Source organism: Chelonia mydas, chromosome 4, assembly GCF_015237465.2.
Source record: "Chelonia mydas isolate rCheMyd1 chromosome 4, rCheMyd1.pri.v2, whole genome shotgun sequence".
In the NCBI taxonomy this organism is placed as follows: Eukaryota; Metazoa; Chordata; order Testudines; family Cheloniidae; genus Chelonia; species Chelonia mydas.
This window is the reverse complement of record NC_057852.1, coordinates 128,272,013-128,296,866: the sequence shown is the minus strand read 5'-3', so window position 1 is coordinate 128,296,866 and position 24,854 is coordinate 128,272,013. Positions and strand designations below refer to the sequence as shown.

The 24,854-nt window shown below is 46.9% G+C and overlaps 1 protein-coding gene across 4 annotated transcripts; it reads right to left on the bottom strand.

Moving 5' to 3' along the window:
- Positions 1-4,656: 4,656 nt before the first annotated feature.
- On the bottom strand, positions 4,657-24,642 carry LOC122465644. Of its 4 annotated transcripts, XM_043545778.1 has the most exons (8): positions 24,478-24,639; positions 17,960-18,009; positions 16,116-16,208; positions 10,526-10,946; positions 9,707-9,853; positions 7,351-7,480; positions 5,955-6,143; positions 4,665-4,969 (listed from the first exon to the last, which is right to left on the bottom strand). In XM_043545778.1, exons 2-7 carry the CDS (start codon positions 17,993-17,995, stop codon positions 5,975-5,977), a joined length of 996 nt encoding a protein of 331 aa, XP_043401713.1. In that variant the 5' UTR covers positions 17,996-18,009; positions 24,478-24,639; the 3' UTR covers positions 4,665-4,969; positions 5,955-5,974. The 4 variants fall into 4 exon arrangements, with proteins under 4 accessions (XP_043401716.1, XP_043401715.1, XP_043401713.1 ...); XM_043545781.1 differs by lacking the exon at positions 5,955-6,143 and having other exon boundaries at positions 4,657-4,969; positions 24,478-24,642; XM_043545779.1 differs by lacking the exon at positions 17,960-18,009.
- Positions 24,643-24,854: the final 212 nt, after the last annotated feature.

The window sequence follows — 24,854 nt, the reverse complement described above, 5'->3', positions numbered from 1 at the left end:
CTCCCAAGGTAAGACCGGGCAGTGACATGAGAGGGCTGAATAACGAACGGCTGTAACCATTTCAGGAGGAGTGCTTTATGAATCCTTTGCACTTTAGTGATGAACAGGTCGGAAAGACAAAGTAAGAGGGTCGCGCTGTGTTTTCAAGCTGGAAGGAAACAGGAAAACTAACTTCCGTACTCAGCTTGGCAGCTCTTTGGGGTAGGGATAATCTGGTTGTGCTGTGTTTGTATAGCACCTCGCACAATGGAGTTTGGGTCCACGACACGGGCTTCTGGGCACTACTGCAGTACCTATCGATAATAATCAATAGCCTTCTGTACGTTTGTTAATGCCCGTTCAGAAGCCTTTGTTTACACCTGATGATGCAGAGGTGTTTCAGTGGGGCTTTGTGGGTAAGCTGTTTCACACACATGTCCTTTCCCACCATCTGTTTTGGAAGTACCATTTATTTGACATCTTTCATAGTCTCACTGAGTTTCTCTGAACTCCAACTCTGTAGTTGGAAGGAATCAACAGCTATGCAGTGCCATCTGGAGGCAGGAAGAAGCATTGCTGTCTGAGTCCCAAGAAATCCCTCTAAAAATAACTGCATCCTGAAATAGGATCCTGGCATAACAGCTGTTAGCTGGACCCTTATGACCAAATCCAAAGCATTAGACAGAGGCCCAAGTCCGGTGCTTGATGACCATGGTGAAGAATGCAGTCTAAATACCTAGCTAGATCCAACTGAAGAGAAACGGTATGTTAAGATTCTTCTTATGGCTACTCTGTCCTTTGTTATACATGCTACAAAGCTATGTAACTCCCAGAAAACACTCAGTTTTTAATAAATATATAATAGAAGAGGAGGATGCTTCTAAATCTCCTAAGCCTGGTAAAAAAAAGACCATGTACAGAATATTTATTAAGGATGTATGGCTAATGATGTGCAGTGATCCTAGCATCATTGTCTGTTTAAATGTCAACTATTTGAAGTTCTATTTATAAGTTCTAATATTTATTCTATTTATAAGTTCTAATAGTTCAACTATTTGAATTCGACATGCTCACTCTGATTAGTCTGAAATTTCCTGTGGCTCGTGGACGTGTTGGGTAGTATCAGTGGCCCACATCTGGAGTCATTTGAGCAAAGGGTTCCAGAAATACAGCCAGCCCTCACCAAAAAGCTAGCACTTTTCAAAATCACCTGATTCTGATGTATGACCCATACGCTGTCAGTTTGAGCCCTACCCTTGGTATTTTACAGATAATGGCCTTTGTGTATTCCTTGCCTTCCACTGAGGCTCATTTTTGTAAGCTGTGCGTTGAGGCTAACATTTCTGTTTTAAGAGCAATAATCTAAAGGGCTCTAAAATTCATATGAGGACTCCGATTTTTACCTTAAAAGTATTGTCAAGGAAATTGGCATTGATTATAGGGAAGTTGAAACACAATAAACCTTTAGGGTAATGTCCTCATGACTCAGTCGTTATGTTTTCTGCATAATGAAACTGAGCGTGATCAAAGAAAGCAAATCTCTGGGTCATTTGGTTAAGGGAAGCCCAAACACGAGTGCTCATAACATTGTCATATTCTTATAACTATTTTGTTGCAGAGCTAGGGAATTGGAACAACGTGATGGAGAGTGCGTGTTGCGGGGGGGGGGGGGGGGCAGTACAGAATGGGGACTATGCTCTTTAGCCCCTTAGGGCTGTGACCTGGTAAAGCTACCACGGAGCCAGCACCCCCTTAGCCCATGACCCTTACTAGTATAAGGGCTCAGCCAACCACTGCTTTGAAAATCCAGTCTGATGACTACAACTTTCAAAAAATTTAGTTTTTCTATGAGCCTTTGATGAATCAGGGATTGGCCTCAGAGGGATCTTTGCTTTTTGGGCACTGACAGAGCAGAACCATAAGAATGGGGAGGGGGGAGGGAAGCTGGGCACCTTCCCCTGCAGTGATGTATTTGGAGGGAGGGAGAGAAGTGGAGCCATCTGTGCATTCCCCCACATTCTCCCACCATTACTCCACAGACCTCATGGCTCCTCCACCAGACTGAGAGAAGAAATTCAGGGGCCTCCCCTTCCCTCCATTGCTTCCCAATGAAGGGAAGGGACAAAGAACTTTTAGCCTTCCCCATGCTGCCTCTAGCCATGGGGAAGGGGATCCAGGCTCACCTTTTAGGGGAGAAGGAGCAGGGCAATGAGGGATTTAGGGGGCTTCAGTTCTGCCCCCCAAAACCTTCCTGCTTCCATATCCCCCATTTCTGTTTCTCTTCTAAATATGCCCAGGATGGGGACTAAGTATGTTCTGTGGGGAGTTAAGAACAGGCATACTTGCTGCAGGGACGAGGCAAACAATGCAGAGCTAGGGGAGGGGAATGAAATGGGCATGTTCGGTGCAGAGCACAGAGCCCTGAGATCCTAGCTGGGAGCTGATAATGGGCATGGTTACAGCATGCACCAAGCACACAGTGCTGAGAGTGGGGTGAATTGCTGAGAACAGGTATATTCCATGCCTGGCGCAAGAGCTGAAATCTAGACAGGGGATAAGATACCCACCTGAGCTGAATGGAGCTGTTTTCACACACACACACACACACACTTGCTATTGTCTCAGGTTGTGTTGATCTCCATGGATTTACTTACTTACCTGCATGCACTCCAACTGCACACTGAGAGTGTGTCTATGCTACCGGCACACAGTGATGGCACCACAGTCGTGCTGCTGTAGCACCATAGTGACTGTAGACACTTCCTAGATCAATGGAAGGGGTTATTCCATCAAGGTAGTTAATTCACCTCTCCAAAAGGCAATAGCTAGGTTGACAGAAGAATTATCTCAGGCTCTTCTCGATGGGGTGTTCTTATTCAGCTGAGAACATCACACTGAGATGAATGGGCCGCTTTACCACACTCTGAGCCTTCCACGTTGCTCAGGGTCAGCTTTAGCTGTGGACACAGGGACAGAAAGAGAAGCGGGACCTGGAAATGCAGGTGGCTGCGGGAGAGATGCTACGGAGGGGACTACATGCTATGGGGGATATTATATACTGCAGGGGACAGTGGGGGCAGGTTGAGAAGGAGAGACACCAGTCTCCTCCCATATACTTAAGGTTACTGTAACCTACATGGAACAAAAACTTTCAAAATGTTGTGAAATATCCCATGGCTGTTCTCTCTCTCTACCCTGTCAGGACCGCCACACTCAAACTTCCATAGTATGACCACTCTCATCATTCGCCTATAACAAAATGCACAGGTGGGAGGAGGACCATTTACAAACCCTGTAGCCTCCTGTACCTGTTCTAACTCCAATCTGCAAACCCAGGTGATAATTGTACCTCCCTAACTTAACACACACTCCTACAAACAGCAGCTCTTTTTCAGTTTATAAATAAACTGCAAAACCCTAGGAAATTCTCTGACTAAAAACTTCATTAACACAGTGATACCTTGTGCTCTTCCAGGATGTCAAGTTCAGCTACACTCAGACCTCTGAAATCCAGGAGATACACAGTTAAGGTGCACGCCACCCCCACAGTGCACCCTTAACTGTGCCCTCACAATGCCTCAACACATTCATCACCCCCCCACACACACACTAACAGTCTGCCCATATAGCTGCTTCAGAACACTTGGAGAACAGAGCACGTAAGCACTGCAGGACGAAGTCCTGCTCTTTGCCAAGGCAAAATTTGTGTTTAGGTCAGGCATAGCGAATGGGTGCTGCCTATCCTCAAACACTGAGCCTACGCCACATAAGCTACCCCAGAATTCCTGCATGCTATAACTCTTTCACCAGGCTGCTGCCAAACCCTATGAGAAGAAGACCCCTGTGCACCACTCACGATGCAGCCTTCAGAACTCAGCGCTGAAAGAGGCACACTTGGTGTTTCAGAGTAAACGTGCACCTCCCCTCATAGCGGTGACAGCTCGTCCAACTAATCCCTCCAACCTGATCTGCCCCCACCCTCTCGATGTAGGTAGGTCAACAGAAGAATTCTTCTGTCAACTTAGGTGGTGCCTCTCGGAGAGTTGGATTGACGACGTTGGTGGAAAAACCCCTTGCCTTGGTATAGGAAATGTCTACACTATGGTGCTACACTACAACAGCACAACTGTAGCACCGTAGCCGTGCTGCTGTAGTGTAGACACACCCTCAGTGTGCAGTTGGAGTGCATGCAGAAAAGGAAGTAAATCTGTTTATCCATGTTTGAATATCGGTGACATCATAGCAGAATTTTTGGAAGCCTTCACAATCCATCACTAATTTTGCGCACTTAGCAGCAGACCTTCCAGTGACCATGCAGATCAATTCTGGAATTCAAATCTGTCAAGTACAGTGCAAACATTGGCACATTCTCTTTGTCGTTGTTCATGTCTGCTTACTTTGGCACCACCCTTGCTGGATCATTACGGTAGCTATTGCTAGCTGCAGGGGGCAGAGTTAAGGTTGTATTGTAAGGGTAGCGTGTGTTTTAACAATGTATTTCCTAGTTTTCAGAGGTTTGAGTGTAGCTGATCTTAATGTTCAGGAAGGACACCAGGTACCACCCAGCAACCTAAACTATGAATAAACAAAGCTTTTTGTTAGCGAATACAGGTATAAATTTCACTGAATGAGAATACAAGCCATTTAATATACAGCAGGTTAAATCAACACAATTTACCACCACCTACTGCTTGTTGGAAAATAAATTTTATTGCCAAATTTTATTTATAACACAACTAATTGAAGCATCCTGAATATTTCTTTAGCTAAACATACCGCACTATACTCAAGAGAATTCTTCATATACAATGAAACCAGAGTTCTAGTTTTCTTTTAATAAAAATTTGTATGTAAAAAAAAAAAAGACCTATGTTAATTACTTCAAAAATATTCTATAAACACAACAGTAAATATGGAACAAAGGATCTTCCAGGTCTCTACAGTCTTGCTCAGATATTATCATGGCTGACATCTTGGAGAGATCCCAGAGCTGCAATCAGAAAAAGAGATGCATGGGTGATGCATGCTAAAGAAATCGAGACCCTTAGACATTGGGATGAAAGCTCTTAGTATAGAAAATTATAGACAAATTACACGTTAAGGCCCCGATTGAGAAAAGCACCCCAATCGGGACAGTATTTAAACAGTGGTCCCAGCTTCTGCAGTTTTATCACAAATCACATGCTATTTGGTGTCTTTCCTAAAGCCCCAGCTTCTGGAGTCAAGTGATTATGTGGGAATCCCAGCTTTTTAAAAAAATATATGAAGATTTTAGTCCACAAGTTTGTGGATAAAAGCTTGAAAATGTGAATCCAAAAAGCTCAAAAACCCAAAGACAAATAAAAAGAACCAAAAGTTTATTATTTTTTAAAATCTCATGATTTTATAGGGCCTGACTTGGGACTGGCTGTTTACAGGCGTGCTCAGCTTTAAGCACATGCTTTGGACCCGGTGCTTATATGCGGTCCTGACTGAAGATGGATTTACAGCACATGCTTAAGAACTTTTCTGAATACAGGCCTCGCTCAAGACACAAGCCCCGTTCATTCACAATGAAGAGGCAGGGTCAGAAGTTACAGAGTTGGAGCAGAGTTACCTGAGAAGCAAAGAACAGCTCAGAAGCCCCAGTAACAGCTATTCCTGATGACATTTGACCCCACTGGCAGGTCTTTCTCATCTCTGTGGATTCCAACTGCTTGTAAAACAGCCAGACACCTCTAATCTCTTCCCTTTTGTGCATCAAAGAGGAGCCCTAACCCAAAATCTGGGGACAAGTTGCATGAGTTAAGAGACCAGGTCTTGGCTCTGCATGGATGACTTCATTATCAGTCCCAATTAGTTAGGGGGGGGACCCTATCAAAAAATGTCTCAAGTTTGGGATTATTTAAAAAAAAAAAAAATTGTCCATTTCTCATGACAATGTCAAAATGTGACTTGGCTCTAGTGAGAACGTTGTGGGTGAACCTGGCACCTACCACGGCCTTTATGGCAAGGCTCAGAAGACTGTATTCACTGGAATGGGCTTGTGGGAAGCCAGCCCATGGGACAGATGTGTGATGGGCTTTACGGCAGAGCACAGAGCTGACATGGCGTGGTGAGACGGCCAGTTCAGCTTCTGCAAGAAAATACTGTAGCTGTCCTTGTATTCTGAAACCCAGGGGCTCCTGTGGAGCACAAGAATAATGGGTGAGAAGGTAACATCAAAGCCAAGCTCTACCCTATTAGACTCCATGCACTAAGGCCCTGTCTAGACCGGGGATTTGCCCCAGTTTCAGCAGCAGCTGGCCAGCCACCTGAGCATTGGTGCAAACCCCAGGTGCAGAGGAGGAAAAATGCAATTTGTACCTGCTTGAAATTGGGATACATTCCACTGGTGCAAACAGTGACTCTGCCTGTCTGAACTAGGAGTTGCAGAGTTACTGCTATACCAAAGGCTGTAACTGGGAAACATCCCCTGCTTTAGATAAGGCATTATGAGAATTTCTAATTCCAGTAGGAAGGATCCCTGGACGTCACATGACTCTGAGGTCATCGATCAAAGTCAAGACTTCAGTGCAAATCTAATGGGGTGGGGGGGAAATCACCCTTCCAGTGAGATATGGCATGATCTGCCACTCCTAATTTTCTCAGGAGTCATTTGTGCCTGGCTGTTTGGCCTGTACAGAGGAGTCATACATGCTGCCAGCTCCAGGGCCCCAAACTGCTTTCTTGAGGGGATGTTTGGTAGGAAACTCCAATGCGGGAAACCTACTGGCATAGGTGCCAACTCCAGGGGTGCTCCAGGGCTGGAGCACCCACAGAAAAAAAAATTAGTGGGTGCTCAGCACCCCACTGCAGCCAGCTCCTTCCCCTCCCCCCACTGCCTCCTGCCCACCAATGGCCCCAAGGATCAACTCCTCCCCCTCCCTCCCAGTGCCTCCCACCTGCTGCGATCAGCTGTTCAGCGGAATGCAGGAGGCACTGATGGGGCGGGGGAGGAGTGGGGATGGGCATGCTCGGGGAGGGGGTGGAACTGGGCATGAAGAGGCGGGGCGGGGTGGAGTGGGGATGGGGTATGGGACAGAATGGGGGTTGAGCACCCCTGGGGAAAGGAGGAAGCCAGTGCCTGTGCCCACTGGAGTTGAACATCCCCTTGCATGACATTTTAAAAGGGAGGCCTTGAACTAGGCCTTGTGAAATTATTTTATCTTGAAGGGGTGCTTTATTTGTATTTGTTCAGTTATTTATTACACATTGCCTAGTATGCGCAAGAAAAGAGACATCTGAGAAATATCATGTCATCTTATTGTATGGTTCTAAACCGTCAGATAACGATCCCCAAGCTCTCTCTCTCTCCCCTCCCCCTCGCCCCAATGCCCAAATATCACTTACTGGTTAAAGTGGCCATCTTCCAAGACAATTTTAGAGAAATTCCTCTGCGCTTTGCAGCGTCCGTTGTGGACTCCGGACCAGCATTTGTAATCTGTGTTGTAGGTGCTTGCCCCATCCGAATTGCTGCCATCTGTTAAAAGATCAGCGCGATCAAATACCTAAAGGGTCTGTCCACACCGCCCCTCCTGCTACCATAGGAGTTTCACAGCACGTACACAGCCACTGGAAGGCCTATTTCCCGGCTCAAGCGGATGTACAAATGTCAGCTTGAATAGCAGGGTGGCCACGGTGGCACACGCAGCGGCTCTGGCTAGCTGCCCAGGTGCAGCCCCATCTGAGAGCCTGGGTACATAGTCAGCAAGCCCATCCCGCCTCCGGCTGCAGCCACGCTGATATTTTTAGTGCACTAGCTTGAGCAGAGCTAGCAGGTGTACGCTTGCCTGAGCTGGGAACCACACCTCCCAGCTGCTCCATAGACATATCTTTTAGCTCTATAGGGTCTCTGCATTAGGCTTTTATCCCACCGCTATTGCCACTCATGGCAGCCCTAGTGTAGACAAGGCTTCCTGAGCACATTGTGGTGGATTCCTGCTTAGACACAAGGCAGGAAACATCAGCAGCCACTAGCACCTTGTCAACACTAGGGCTTCCACTGCTGCTACCACCAGTGGAGATGAACCAGAGACAGCAACAGTGGAAAGAGGTTTAGCAATGTCTCCAGAGGGTCGGCAGAGCTTTTTAGACTTAAGTTATTCCCTCCGGATCTTATATGGATTTTGGGAGATTGGAGTTAGAAAGTCAAAGAAAGCAGAAGTACAACAGATCTCTTTGGTCACTCAGACTCTCTCCAGGCCCATGCAGGATTATTCCCACCCGCCCCTCCACCCCGCCCTCGTACAGTCTGTCCTACTCTCTGAGCTTCTAATAAGTGACACAGTAATGTGCATGGGAATGTAGGACAGATATTGTTAGTAAGCTGATGCAGATAAGAGGCCCAAAGGCTGACAAAGAAAAGCAACGACTCAGTCCCAGTATTAGAACTGTAGGGTGGCCTCTCAACAGGCGGAGAGGACAAATACCTGGCAGATCTAGGCTAGGGGAGGGGATAGTGAGGATTGCCAGCTCTGCTGCACTGGTTTTTCTCCCGACCATCCCTATCCCAATAGAAGTGCTTCTGTTCTTTCTCTGTAGGAGACCGGATCTATAGGCTGGAAGGAGCTGGTTTAGGGGAATGGCCACTTTCTTGGCTGTCATCTCTTGCTCAATCCTGTAGGGATTCCTTAAATCAGTGTTTCTCAACCTGGGGGTCACGGGATGGGTTTAGAAGGGAGTCACGGGCTTGGGCTCTCAGTCCCTGGTGGCAGGGCTCAGATGGCTTCAGCGCCTGCACAGGTTGTGGGGCTTGGGTGGCTTCATCCCCCTACCTTTTAAAGCCTTAATAGGGGGATCATGGTTTTTGGTTTTTTTAAGTCCAAAGGGGATCACCAGCCCAAACAGGTTGAGAAAAACTGCCCTAAAATAACGATGACTGGGTTAATGCTAAGTTAACACTAATGGTAAAGAGCTTTAGCAATTATTTTTGTGCTATAACATGATTCAGGGTGGTACTGAACCATATTGTAACTAACAAACATTTACAATCTTCAAACATTTTTTTAAAATGCAGAACAATGTTGGTCAGAACGCAATGTACTGGTTAATATTTGTGCCCTATTGCCCCCTGCTGGACAGAATCAGGGTTTGTGATTATGTGGCACTCCAGCAGCTGGCTCCAAAAGAGGACATGGAGCCCAATCCTAACTCCAGCAATGTCAATGGAAAATTGACTTCATTGGGCTCTGGATTAGGCCCATTTACCTTAATGCTACTGACAACTAACAGACATTCCCCATTGTCTGAGGTAAGTAGAGACGTATATTTTCAGCCAGAGATCTCACGTAAGATTCCACGTGTGGTTAAGCAGATGGACCATGGGATCTATGTGGATGTGGCCAATCACAGAGTTCTGTAGAAACTGGCAAAAGCAAATTTTCAAGGGACTGGCCTCCAACCTCCTTTGGCATGAGTGAAATTTGCACTTGCAAAATGTTGCACCCACAAAAATTAATTGTGGGTGCAAATCTGAGCACTTGCCCTTCTGACATGCACCTGCACTTGAATTGTGGGTGCCAAATGAGAGCCCCCTTCCACTCTGCCCTGAAATGTATCTAATGTTCTCACCCTGTTTATTCAATTCCCATTCTTCGCCCTAGTATCTTTTCATTGGCTTTAACACCAAAACCCAAAGCTGGGCCAGCCGCTCCACTGTAAGGACACCTCACGGTTAGACTGTTGCCATGCAGCTAAATCAACCAACCTTTCCCAAACACAGAAGACCCCAAGACCATGCTCCTGTTCTGCTGAGCTTTTGTTTGCCTTGCTCTGCACGTCTCCAGGATAAATTGCTGATAGCTGTCCCAGGTCTGACTTTGTCTTCGCTTGGAAAACTCTGGCCCTTCCTGATCTAGGAGGAGGAGAACACACATTGTGATATAAGGAAAGTCACCATCATTTTTAAATTACTCTCTTGGCTTCCATCCTGATAAAGATGCTGGGGCAGATCCTCAGCCGGTATCAATTGGCGTAGCCCCAGTGACTTCAGTAGAGCTTCGCTGAGTTATACCGGCTGGGATCAGGATCACAGTTTATTTCATGAGTGGAGGGAAGGAGGGAGATGAATGATGATGTTAAGCAAGTGGATATTAACGTCTTTGTGAAATGATGCTGTCTACTGTTTGTGAGGCACCCCAGCACGTCAGACTGCTGAAAGAAGGGATGGTTCTGTGGTTAACGGTCACTTCCTGCCTGACGTTGGGCAAGTCACTTAGGCTCAGAGCCACAAAGGTATTTAGACTCCTAACTTCCATTGATTTCCATGGACATTAGGAGTCTAAATACCTTTGTGGATCTGGGCTTAGTCTCTCTGTGGCTCAGTTCCCCATCTGTAAAATGGGGCTAACAGCACTGCCCTAGCTCACAGAGGTGTGGTGAGGAGAAATATGTTAAAGATTGTGAGGTGCTCAAACACTATGGTAATGGGGGCCACCCAAGTTCCTTCGATAGATCCAGCTATTCAGCCACCTAATTCAGATCTGCATTCTTAAACAACCCTCAGCTGAAGTACAATGAGAATTACCATCTTTTCCTGGACCTTGCTCAGTTGTTACAGGAGGCTGGGGATAAAATGGTGAAGGAGAAGAAGCCTCTCTTTCTGGCATGGTGGGCATTTGTGTTCTCTCCATTTTGTCCTCGTGGGCTGCAGTTTGCTCAGGATGGGGATAACATTTAGAGAGGTAGCATTCAGCATTTGGAAGGACTGTATTAAAATACTTCCTCTGCTCTTCCTGGACCTCTTGGAACGATTCAGGACCAAATGAGCAGTCTGTGTGACCCATCTCCAATTTGCCATCAGAGCGAACAGCTGCTTGAGTGCGTGGTCCTTCTGCAGTTTCTTTTCTCTGGCTGATGGGATCTTCCTTATACATCATTGGAAGCTGGGACTTGGAAGGCCGTGCCAACTCTTTGGCCTTTAGCTGGGCTTCTGCTAACTTAATCATCTGCAGAAACAAGTCACAGGTGAATGGAGGTGAGGTGGGTACATTGGAAAGATGGTTCAGTGACTTCCAAATGTGAGGTTACCTGCCTACTGCAAAGTATAGAACCCTTTGGGATCAGTGTCTCCAAATATATTAAAAGTAGCTATAAGATTACCTGTAATAAGATACTTTGTTAAACCAGAGCCATTGGGAGAACTGTAGCATTCGAAAATATATTTTAGTCAAACACAAGTTACTGGGCTCAATAGAGGGGGGTGAAATTCCATGGCTTGTTTGCAATGTAGGAGATCAGACTACTACATGAATCTATGAAACATACAATATTAAAAATGTACGGAAAGTCACAGATCAGCCTCCTCCTCGTCTTTCTGCCATTTTCATTGCTATTTTTGCTATGGTTGTGGGGCGTTATTTTGTGTGACTCTAACAGGTTTCCACGGGGACCTTGGGGTCTGTCCTCTGATCCAGGAGCAGGATCCAAGACTGGACCCACAACAGACCTAATTGGACTTCATCAATAACAGCATGATGTTGAGAAATAAAACCAGCCCGCCTTCCTTACGTTGCTGCAGAGAGCCCTGGAACCCAGTTCATCAGACTCTGAGCAAACAGCAACCTGTCAGATAAAATAGAATAATAATTCACAGCATCAAAAGCTTTAGCCAAGCCAGCAAAGGGGGATACCCAGCTTGCTGCTTACTGACAGCATGGATAATACCTTCAAGAAAAGCTGAAACAGAGCCATGATGCCTGGAATCATGGCTGATGGACAGCAAGAATAACAGCCTAAAAAGCCAATGTGCCTGTTATTGACTAATCTTTCCGTAATACGGGAACAGTCTTAGAGAACATATTGGAATCTGAAGCATTCCCACTTCAGAACAATGCTACATACTGCTGCAATAGCCTGGGTTCCACTCTAAAATGGCGAAGTAACCAATGAAGAGGAGCAAAAAGAATGTATATGCTAGTAATTTTATAAAAAGCCTAAGGGTGGACAGTGGAAGGGGAAGGAGTAAGTTGAATCACACCCAGGTGATTTTCCAGAAGCTAAGACCAGCAGTCAACAAGATGAACGTCAATAAAGACCATTGCAAAGGACTACACTTAGGAAGGAAAAAATCAAATGAAAAACTACAAAATGGGGTATAACAGTCTAGGCAGGAGTACTAATGAAAAGGATCTAGGGGTTACAGTGGATCCCAAACTGAATATAAAAGTCAACAATGTGATGCAGTTATGAAAAAAATCTAACAACATTCTAGGGTATATTAATGAAAGTGTATGTGAAACACAGGAGGTAACTGTCCTGCTCTACTCCACATGGGTGAAGCCTCAGCTGGCGTACTCTATCCCATCCTGGGCACCACGCTTTAAGAAAGATATGGACAAATTGGAGAGACTCCAGAGGACAGCAACAAAGATTTAAAAAAGGTTTAGAAAATCTGACATATGAGGAAAGGTTAAAAAGAAACAGGGTATGTTTTGTCTGGAGAAAAGAAGACTGCAGGGCGAGGAGGAACCTGATGATAGTCTTCAAATATGTTAGGGCAGCGGTGGGCAAACTACGGCCCGTGGGCCACATCTGGTCCGCAGGACCGTCCTGCCTGGCCCTGGAGCTCCCTGCTGGGGAGGCTAGCTCCCTCCCCCACAGCCACACCGCTGTGCGGGCAGTGCTCTGTGCGGCGGGGCTGCGCGCTCCTGCAGGGCAGCGTGGCAGGCTCCGGCCAGGCGGCACAGCTGCCAGACATGCTGCTCTGAGCAGCATGGTAAGGAGGCCAGGGGTCCCGGGGGCAGTCAGGGGACAGGGAGCAGGGGGTAGTTGGATAGGTGTGGGAGTCCCAGGGGGGCCTGTCAGGGGGCAGTGAGATGGGGAGGAGGTTCTGGAGGGAGAGAGGGGGGCGTTCAGGGACAGAGAGGGTTGGATAAGCACGGGAGGGCCTGTCAAGGGGAAGGGGGGGTGGATAGGGGTTGGGGCAGTCAGGGAGCGGGGCAACGGTCACGGGATGGGGGGGTCCTGGGAGGAAGAGATCAGGGGACAAGGAGCAGGGGGGGTTGGATGGGTCAGGGATTCTGGAGGGACCGTCAGGGGACAGGGAACAGGGTGGGTTGGATAGGCGTGGGAGTCCCAGGGGACCTGTCGGGGGGCAGGGGGGGTGGATAGGGGGTGGGGTCCTGGGGGGGAGGCAGTCAGGGGACAAGGAGCATGGGGGGTTGGATGGGTCAGGAATTCTGAGGGGGGCAGTCCAGGGGCAGGAAGTGGGAGGGGTCGGATAGGAGGAGGGAGCCAGGCTCTTTGGGGAGGCACAGCCTTCCCTACCCTACCCTCCATACAGTTTTGCTGCCCCAGTGTGGCCCTCGGACCAAAAAGTTTGCCCACCCCTGTGTTAGGGCCTATTATAGAGAGGTCAGTGATCAACTGTTCTCTATGTTCACTGAAATAGGACAAAAAGTAATGGGTATAATCTGCAGCTAGGAAGATTTAGGTTAGATATTAGGAAAAACTTTCTAACTATAAGAAAATTAAGGTCTGGAACAGGCTTCCAAAGGAAGTTCTGGAATCCCCATCACTGGAAGTTGTTTTGTTTTTGTTTTTAACTATTCATTTATTTAGGAAGTTTCAACAAGTTTACAAATCCTTGCCATGTAAATAACAGAAACGAAACAAGCGTTACAACTGTTCTCTTTTGTGTAAAGAGACATTGCACAAAAATACAGTCATCAGATCTTCCTGTTCAACAGTGTGTTACCATATTATAGAGTGAGTATCATTACAACACATGTCATATCGAGTGGTTTTATTAAAGCAGGTGACATCTCTACATACATATATTTAGCAGAGCCGGGCATGTCTATCAAATGTTAATATCCAAAATAATTGGACAGGTGTGCTGGTTTGATTGCAGGTTAATGTACTCTGAGTAGTGAATAAAAGGTAACCAGATACCTAAGTATCTGTCTGTCCTCTGTCTAGTTTGATGTGGACATAATTGGCGTGTTTACTTTTCCAAAACCACAACCTCCCATATTTGTTTGGAACCATTCCTCTGTGGCTAAGGAATTCCCTGACTTCTCCACACGCAACATGGATTGTGGCTCATTTAAACTTCGCATTCCATCAAGGAAAACGACCTGGTAAATCCCTTCTTTCAAAAACCTTTAGTACCTCATACCAGAAGATGAATTTCTCTGGAGTTCTTTGAAATGGAAAGGAAATAGAATTAAACTGGGCAACTCTCTCTCTCTCGTCTCAGCCTTTGGACTTAATGCAGAGATAAGAGAGGCACCCTTCCCCAGCCCAGCCCAGCCCGAGCTGCCACAGTCTGGGGAGAGGCGCCCCTCCCCAGGCCTGGCACAGCCCAGAGCTGCCCCGGCCATGGAGAGGCACCTCTCCCCCAGCCCCGAGCTGCTGCAAGAGAGAGGGCTGGAGGGAGTCCTCGCTCCCCGCCGCAGCCCCAGGGCAGCCTACATGCCAAAGCCCTCAACTCTGGCCCCACCAGAGAGCCCACACCCCCATCCGGAGCCTTCACCCCCGTACATCCAACCCTCTGTCCCCTCCCGCACCCTGAACCTCTCATCCCCAGCCCCACCCCAGAGCCTTCACCCCTAGCTGGAGCCCTCACCCCCTGCACCAGCCCCGAACCACCTCCCGCACCCCGAACCCCTGATTCCTAGCCCCACCTCAGAGCCCACACCCCCAGCCAGAGCCCTCACCCCCCCACCCCAATCTTTTGCCCTAGTGCTCAGCCCCCTCCTGCACCCAATCCCCTTGGCCCCACCCCCACCACACATCACCTCCATGTTGGTGCACATAACAAAATTCATTCTGCACATGGACGTAAAACATTAGAGGGAACACTAGCTGTAGCCCAGTGAAGTTCCCTGGTGCTCAGACATTTCCCCCATTCTAATCACCCAAAGAAGCCCACTCACACGTCAGGACATCCAGACAGAGCACATGGCCTTCCAAGGCTCTTTAGAGAATAAAAACTGAAGTATTGGTCGGTGACACAGAAGACAACACTTCTCTCTCCGTCTGAGCTGTGGGGTGGATGCGCCCTGGCAAGCAGAGGGTTAAAGCCGGGAGCTTGGACGGGGAACAGCCACCTGAGGCTTGGGCTTCCTGCAAAACCAGTAGCCAGCCGAAGAGAACAGCCAGAGTTTAGTGTCGGGAATGTTAATGAGCCGAACCGGCCGCGAAGATGGTACCTGGTTCCCAGAGGGCAGAAGGATAGAAGTTGGCACTGAGGGGGGAAAAGCAGAAGGGGGAAGGGAGAAGAGGAGCGGAGTGTGGAACCTAATGTGAACCTTTGGTTTCAGGCTGCTTTAGACTGTGAGAAAGCATTGGTGGCTAGGGCATAAGCTTTTGCTCTCAAATGCTGTCGTGCCAGCCAGGTTAACACTGGGTGTCAGTCACTGGGTGTCAGACTGGAGCGTCTAAGGGAATTGCTTGTGTGACTTGTGGTTAGCCAGTGGGGTAAAACCAAAGTCCTATCTGTCTGGCTGGTCTGGTTTGCCTTAGAGGTGGAAAAACCCCAGCCTTAGACTGTAACTGCCCTGCTTCAAGCAATTTGTCCTGAATTGGCACTCTCAGTTGGGTCCCGCCAGAACCAGCATTGTTACACTGACTCACCCGTTTATACCCATTGGGCTAGTCACACGCCATAACTCAGTAAGAAACTGGAGTGTACTGATTAGGGGGTTTATGTATGACCGCCCCCTGGTAACTGACCATATAGGGGGGATTTAGAAGCACAGTGAACGAACATGGGATCAGTGCTCTTAAATGATCCCTTTGGCATGTCTCAATTCCCCCGTATGGCCAGTTGTGAGGGGACAATTCCTATTGTTTCAGGACACCCCTTGATAGATCAGCGGCAGCAGGAATGCGAGACCTCTGTATCTAAAAGCATTAATCTCACTCTATTTGCCTTTACTAGAAGGCCCACCTGTTAGCTCAAAGTCAGTAGCCAACTCACAAACTTCTCTACACAGGTCCAGCCACTAGAGGGGAACAGAGCCACACTGTGTGAGTGTGAGTTACCCTACTTTGTGCTCACGGACTGTAGCTGACAATGTGATGCCTGGATATAAGCCAAGCTGTGCTGCCAAGTGGCCTCTGTAGGTCATGGAGGATTGATGAACTAAACAAGGAAAAACCTGGTGTACCTGTGTATGATTCTCAATGGGTGGTTTGTGGTCATTGTACGGTCTGTAGTCCATCATGTACGAGCTCTTGTACATGTCCAAAGATGCAGGTGGCTGAACAGAGAGAAGAAAACACAATCTGTTACTCACTCCAAGAGTATAGCATCACATCACCCGCTCACACAGCTGAATTACGTGGAGGGGGAAGAGCTTTGGAAAGGATCAGCTGTCATTACACAAAAGCTGCTAAATGCTTTATCAAACCCAATTTCAGACAACCACATAAGAGCACAGCTCCTCTTCTGGGCCCCGTCTGTGTCTCCCTGGGTTGCTGTGTGTTCAGCCCATGTAAGATTGCAGCTCTTGATGCTGGGAATATTCTTGGGATAGCTGGACAGTCCCAGAGCCTCTGTGCCAGCCTTGTTGTGGAGCAGTGTACATCAGGCCATTGGCAATGGGGCCTCTTCCATTCTAATTCTGGGGGTTTCTTTTGAACAGCTTCCTCATTATCATGTCAAACGTGTTCTGAGTAGGGAAGAAATTCACCCTGGTGCAAAGGGTCAGTACCAGGCCCATGCACCACAAGGTCCCACTTACGCCTTCAAGATATAATGCAAATGGTTCATCAGCCTCTGAATTTCACTCTATGGGCAGATCTTCAGCCGGCAGTCCTATTGATTTCAGTGGAGCTACGCCAATTTACACCAGCTGAGGATCTGGGATGTACTTAAAACATCATTCACATGGGGTTTGACCAGTGTAGGGTGACTGATTAAGATGGATCTAAACATGAGATCAATATCCAGTTGGAAAAGTGGCTGCTCCTAGACACCGAAGCCGGTGGGAGTGACACATTCTGCTGCAGAAGAAAGCCGCTGTTGGCCCCAGATCAGCCCTGTTCTTGACAAGATGCTAGATTTTGTATGGCCGTTTTCCAGGATTATGTGACGGGGTGGCCTGCAATAACCAGGGACTGGACTTGATGACTCAGGAATTACCTTCCATGGATGCCTATGTCCTATTTTGTAATGACAGTTTTTCATTAGCAAAATAAAAGGTGATCTTCCATTTAAAATTACCATTGTCAAGCAATTTGGATCTCAGTTCAGATAGATCGTCATGTTCCCATTGCTTTGTCATTCAACCGCTGTGGCCAGCTCCTGCAGACATTACTCATGCTAACTTCCTGTGGGAGCCAAGAGGCTCCTTATTTTGTGTGAATAAGGTCAGTTTGTTCAGATCCAATGTTAATATAGGCCCAGATTATGCAATGCACTCAGGCACATGCTGAAATCCAGCCCCACTCAGCAAAGCACACACTTCAGTGTGCTTAAAATTATGCATGTGTGTATCCTGATTCATGAAAGTACTTAAAATGTACTTAAATGTAAGCATGTGCTAAAGGCTCTTTGAAGTCAGTGGGAGTTAAGCACATGCTTAAGTGCTTTTAATTATTCAACTACATTTTAAAAACAAAAAGGTAAAGCTTAACTATTTCAAACCGTTTTGTTTTTCCTTAACCATTCCATTAAAAGAAGCCAGGAACTATATCCACACATCGGATCATACAAAACATTGCTTGTGGTAGAAGCATATATATATATATTTTTTTTTTTATGGGTGTAGAATATATTTTATGGGTAAGAATATATTTTATACGTCCCATTCGCTTGTCCCAAGAGTTCACCTATTTCCCTGACTGCCTTACAGAGGACTGATTTAGACATGAAAGAAAACTAGGAATCTTGCTGTCCTTAGATGCACGTTTTTTCTCAGTTTGACAAACAAAAGGAGCTCATGATTCACTTTCACCATCATGCAGTGGGCAAATGCCAATGAGAAAGAGATCCCAGTATGGGCGTCACCTTGGAAATGGATATTTTCCGTATCACATCCACCATGGTGCACCAAGAGCCTGGAATGAGGGAAGAGAGCGATGGGTTAGTAAAACAACAAACCAACCACTCCTGCTTACCCTACTCTGGATCAAGGGCTCCCATGGTCTTCAGTGGGGCTGTTGCTCCTGGTGAGTAAGTGGGGCAGGATTGCGGGCCTGATCCTAGGGGCTGCTTGGCATTGAGCATATAGGGCCATTCGCCCATTAGTTCCATCGGGGGGAGGAGACTTCTCAGTCTTTTGAGGGCAACTGTACTAATATACCAGATTAAGCCCTCAGCTGTGCCAGCCCGCATCCACTCCCTCCCACTGAATGACCCAAGCAAGCGTAGCGCTCTGCACCCCATGGGATGGCAGCAGGCAGGATACAACAGTGCCCTGCGGCACAGCAGAGAGGATCCTTCACATGGCATGTCAAGAACAGCCCAAAGCTCTGTGGTGACACAGACGGGCCACTGTGCGCCAAAGGTGGCCACTGGCCACCGGAGGTGGGACTGGGGCAGGCAGGTGTGGTGTGTGTATGCCTTGGCATCCCGCTATGATCCCCTCACTCTGGTACCTGTGAGACTAGGTCTGCGGGTGGGAGAAGTGGCTGGGTGGTTCTGGCCCCAGGGTGCTGCCTGGCTGGGCTGGGCGGTCGGTGTGGGGCTGGAGTGTTCCCAGGGCAGGCAGGAGAACATTCCGCCCTTTGTGAGGTGCCTGGCTCCAGAACCTGGGGGCAGAGGGGGCCTACTGCAGGGAGATGGGGGTGGGGTCCAGACCCACATGCCCCCTTGGACACCCCACCATGCAATGGGCATGTCTGCTGCTGGGAAGCCTGCAGTCCTGATCCCTTCCAACCCTGCCAAGCGATATACATGGTGTGGAGAGGTGACACATCTGCCCAACATTCCCACAACTGTTCTTCACACCCAATATCACCATGCCCAAATATCTCCACTGCCCTTCACCCCATACCCCCCCTCGGCGCCCCCACCCCCCCCAATACCCCACTGCCCCCCACCCCATACCCCCTCACTGCCCTTCACCCCATTGGGGGTGCCTCACTGCCCCCACCTCAATACCCCTACTGTCCTTCAGCCCATACCACCCCTCACTGCCCCCACCCACAATACCTCCACTTCCCTTCAGCCCATAGCCCCCTCAGTGCCCCCAACCCTCAATAATCCACTGTCCCTCTCCCCGTACCCCCACCCCAATAACCCTCTCTGCCCCCTCCCCATTCCCCTCTCATTCCTCCCACTGCCCCCACCCCCAATACCCCACTGCCCTTCACCCCATACCTCCTCACTACCGTCACCTTCACTACCCCCACTGCCTCCTCCCCATACCCCCCTCGCCCCTTCCCTATATCCCCTCACTACCCTGACACCAATATACCCACTGACCCCTCCCCATATCCCCTCACTGCCCCCACCCCAGTACCTTCCACTGCCCTTCAGCCCACACCTTGTCACTGCCTGTCACCCTCAATACCTCCCATTGTCTCCTCACTCAGTGGAGCACGGGGGACAGAAGCCAGGTTGGAGGGGATCCACAAGGCAAGTCAAGGCAGCCTTTGTAAACAGCCCATTCAAGGAGCTCAGAGAGAAGGGAGATGGGGTGGTGGCTGGAGCTGTGGGCTGGGTTTTGAAGAGAGGGAAAGTGCTTGAGCAGTGAGGAGAGGGAGGCAGAGGGAGAAGAGCGGATGAAAACAGGATCAAAGTGAGGGGAACAATCTTCAGGAAGACACAGAGTGATGTGGACAGGTGGAAGGGTTGGAGTGAGAGTATGAGAGATGCCTCACAGTCAGTATCTAGAGTAGAGGAGGACAGGGTACGGGAGGGGGAAGAGCACAGGGGAGAGGAAGGGGACAGACTGGAGGAATCTCGTACCGGATCTTGTCAATCAGCTCCTGGAAGAGGTCAGTGAGGCCCAGGGCAGGGTGGGAGTGGGCAACAGCGAGTCTCATGCATTATGCCAGGCCCGGAGCACATGACATAGGCTTGCACCAGGGAGAGAGGGCTGGAGGAGGAGTCCAGGATGGGTTATAATAAATGGGCCTACAAATTTACTCCAGGTGTGAGCTAAAGTGTGGAAAAGCCGATGAAAGTTTATGAAATGTTCCAATTACGTAGAACAATAAACGCCAGTGGGAAAAGGGAGACAAAAAGATTGAATTTGTTCAAACAAAGAGGCCTCCTGATATAACCCAAGGACTGTGTTAAAGTCCTATCTGGTGAACAAAACAAGTGTGGGACCAGAAATTAATGAACCAAAATTGGTGTGTTGGAAATTAGGACTAATTGGTGGACACAGTAATGAGAGGACAGACTACTCCATCCATCTCTCCCTTTTGGGGTCCTTAAAAGAAAAGATTTGGGAGAGAAAATTAGTGAAGTGTGAGTGCAACAACTGCTGACTGAAAGAAGGGAAAGGAACTTCATCTCCTCCTGGGACTCTGGGATCCACCGTGACATCATTGGACCTTGATCATCCTGATACTGAGAGATTCTGTGACCAGAGCAGGCCAAGAGAGGGACACAGATGACATCATCACGTCCTCTGGCTTTGACTAATCCCAAAAACCACCTGGGATGGAAGACTGTCTCCCACCCTATTCCTCCATGTGTCCTTTTCCTTCCCTACCTTATTTCTTCTCTTTCCTCTCTCTCTCACCCTGCTGTTTAATAAGAGTCTGACTTGGCCAGCCAAGAAAATATATTTTCCCATAATGCTGTGAGCCTGTGACTAAAGTGGGAGCTAAAGATAGTTTCCTAAACAGCCCATTGCTGGTTCAAGTTTGCCAAGTCTCAGAGCAGCTAATAAAACCATGTGCCGTGTCTGTGTTGCTCCAGCAGTGAGGTTGCAATTGAAAGTCGACACGAAAGACAGAAGCTGCATTTTCTATCTTTGTTGTTCTCCTTTCCCCTTTGTGGATTTTTCTTGTTTTGTCTTAAAAAATAAAACGGGATCCAATTTTGACAGCAACAATGACAGCTTCAGCCCATCTCAACTAACCTTTTTCTCCCATCCCTCCACCCCCCCTCCCCCAAAAAACCAAAACAATTATGTGACAGTCTAAAAGACTGTCAAACAAGGGGATTTTTCCTCTAAAAACTCTCTCCAGCTAAAGAGAAAGGGAACAAGGGACGTTGTTAAAATAAAAGCCTTATTTAACACCTTGCCTTTCAAATGCTTTTTACTATGTTTCCTTCTTTTTCTGTATCTGCAATAAAAAATTTAAAGGATGTTTAATAGCGTGTTTGCCATGGTACTAAGCAGGCTGAGATCTCTGTATACCAAATCCCACACCTTGTTTAAAACTGTTAAATGTTGGACACTTTCAGGCTCATGTAAAGAGCTTTAACTCTTTGGGCCCATGCATCCAAGTTAATACAACAGATGGTGTGGTGATGGACTATTAGCATGGGACTGTACGAGAGAAGGGCAAAAGAGCTGTTTGGTGAGAAAGATGGCAGAACTAAAGAAGAAGACAACCTATTTGTAGGTTTCAGAGTAGCAGCCGTGTTAGTCTGTATTCACAAAAAAGAAAAGGAGGACTTGTGGCACCTTAGAAACTAACCAATTTATTTGAGCATAAGCTTTCGTGAGCTACAGCTCACTTCATCAGATGCATTCAGTGGAAAATACAGTGGGGAGATTTATATATGTAGAGAACGAGCTGTAGCTCACGAAAGCTTATGCTCAAATAAATTTGTCAGTCTCTAAGGTGCCACAAGTCCTCCTAACCTATTTGTAGCAGAGTTGCATGTTCTCTGGATTGTCTCCATAGATTCCAACAGGGCAGGTCAGAAAGAGAAGTGGAGGAAGCAGGTGTGAGGTATTAGACAGGACTGCGGCTCAGTAGAATGACTAGAGCAGTAGAAGAACAGCGAAGTCCAGGATGGAGAAGAGAGTGGATCTAAACGTCGCATCACAGGTCAAGACATCACACTTGGAGCCAGTATATATCACTTGTTTTAAAACCACTCCTCCCACCATCTTAGCTCCAGTGGGGGTTCTAGGCAGCTCGAGGAAGTCAGTTGATTTCATGAGCACAGTATTCGGTGTATATATTCCTTGTGAGACCAGCTCATGTTTAAATGCTCCTAAAACAGCCAGGTTTTGTGGTGGGGTTTTCTATGACCCTGCACTGAACTGCTCAAATTTAGTAATCTGCCTGAAGAACAAAGACACAGGTGCGCTCCATATCAAATGTATGGAAAAGACAGAAGAGGCTGCTCATTACAGAGAGTTTCAAATATTATGTTAGGTGGCTAGTTTTTGTAGCTACCTAGGGGGCCTGGCTTGTGGTTCTGCACTAAAGCTCTAACGTCTGAAACTCCTTGTTGTTAGTGGAATGCCCAAGATCCGCCCATGGGAGGGTGGGGCAGACTAAACCCCTGCTGCTTCCACAGGTATGACCACCAAGGATAGGGCCGTATGGGGCCCTTAGAGCATAAGCTTCTTTGGGCAGGGGCTGGTTTTTTTATTCTCTATGAGTGAACCCCTAGGCAAAGGGCCCGCATAGGCTATGTACCATTAGAGTTATCCAAAAACGTTATTTTATTCCTGTCGATGTTATACAGAGGGGAGAGTGAGTTGGAATATATTCTCTCTTATTCCAAATAGAGGTGGTTTAAAAAAAAAAAAATCAAAGTTTTGCAAAGATTTTTTTTTACTGATTTTTTGAAATTTCAACATGTTTTCTAAAAGTATTTAAAAATTCCTAAAAAATTAATAATGTTGCAGGTGGGATTAGGAAGCAAAGCAGCTTCACTGAAATTAGAATTTTCTAAAAAATAGTCACCAAAAAGTCAACACTTATAAAAAAAACAAAACAAACAACAACAAAAACCCCACAAACAAACAAACTCAACCAGCTCTAACTCCCCTCAAGAAAAGTGTCTTCTGACTTCCAGGACCTTTATTATTGGCACATGAGCTGGAAAGACGCGAGATTGACTTTCTGGTCCTGGGCTAAGTTTGCAGAACCAGCCAGGAGAAAAAACATCTGTTTGTCTTGGTCACTGCACCATTGTCAGTATAGACCCCTGCCAGGCCATTTGTAGGAAGAAACTTTTCTGGCTATAACCTGATGGCAGGGACTTTTTGTTCTCTATGCAGCACCTAGCACAATAGGGTCCTGGTCCATGACTGGAGTTCCTAGGCACCACAGAAATATAAATAATAATATAATTGCAGTTTAATATGTGCACTTTTGTAACACGCTGCTAATACTCCAGCATAAACGGAGTCATGCACTTCTAATAGGCCAGCACTAAAATTAGGTACAATTAGGACTGCCTGGTCTCCATTCATACTTTATGTAAGTTACCATTAGAGTAGATGTTACACCCAGGAAGGAAATTCTTCCCAGAAATGTGAAAGGATCATGTTCTCCTGTGCTTAGATTAAAGGGATTACAATCCATTTCCTTCTTAATACAGCTAATACTCTATGGGAAACCCTCAGGCCAGGGATTAAAGTACTTATTCAATTAATTAGGACCAAACCCCTGCCTTAAAGTCATACACAGAAGCATCAGGTAAACATTACAAAGGTCTCTTCCTTCCAAGGCTGGGAATATTGAGCGCATTCCCAGTATAAATAAAACACAGTCTGCTCTCTACAATTACCTGTGATAATATAAATTAAAGTCATTCCATTTCTAAAATACAGCACCTTGAAGCACTGTGTCACTAAGGGAACAATCCTGCTCCATTGAAATCAATAGCAAAACTCACATCAATGGGAAGAGGAGTGGGATCTAATAAGTATTAGAGACAGCCTTATGCTGTAAAATTAGCCTCCAAATTTGAATTTCAAGCACACCAAAGTTTGGTATGTTTGTACCTGGGGGTGAAATCCTTGCTCTGTTAAAGTCAATAGCAAAACTCTCATTGACTTCAATGGAGTTAGGATTCCACCTTAGTGTTTACTTCAGTTCATTATAAAGATAAGAGCTATGTGCAAAAGTTTGGACCCAAATCCAGGTCTTCCATCATTATGGAATACTTCAGTCTTTTCAGAGGCAAAACTCACATTAACGCCAACAGGAGTTTCTGTGTTTGCCAGCACAATTAGCACAGGATCAGGCCCCTAGTGCTCTTCCGCTCTCTATAAAAACATGTCTGTCTAAAGAATAAATAACATGGGAGGTAATTAATATTATTCAAATTAGGCATGGGCCACAACCCCAATTCCAGTTTAGATCATCCCTTAATTCTGGGAGCCTTTGCCTCCAGACTCATTTCTGATTCAAATACAGAAAAGAGAACAAAACAACATCTACTCCTCATGTATTAGTGTATTTTATGTATAGGCATTTCCTTAGCCACTATCACTACAGCTGTAATCCACGAAAGCTTATGCTCTAATAAAAATTTGTTAGTCTCTAAGGTGCCACAAGTACTCCTGTTCTTTTTACTATAGCATTTGAGCACCTCTGATCATGTCCAATGCTACTAGTTTTCATTAATTGCAATTGACAAGTCTCACAAACCTGTGTGTGCGTGGAAGGCTCAGCAGGAGACACGGTTGTGCACTGGAGCTTGACCCTAATTACACACAAGAAGAGGCAACAACAGAGCAAGAGCAGAACTGCTGCTCAGAAGTAGTTCTCAAACTGCTCTTCTGTGGACCTTTTCCTCCAGACAACCATCATTAACGGAGCACAGCTGAAGGTTTCCACATCAGCTGCAACAACCTATCACCTTGTACTATTCCCACATAGTACTGGTCAGGAGGAACACAGCAACTTAGTGAGGGACTGATCCAAAGCTTACTGAAGTCAAGACTCACAACAAATTCAGCTCAGCTCCCAGATACCATCTTGTCCCCTGTGCATCATATCCTGCGAGACAATTCATACTTTAGTTA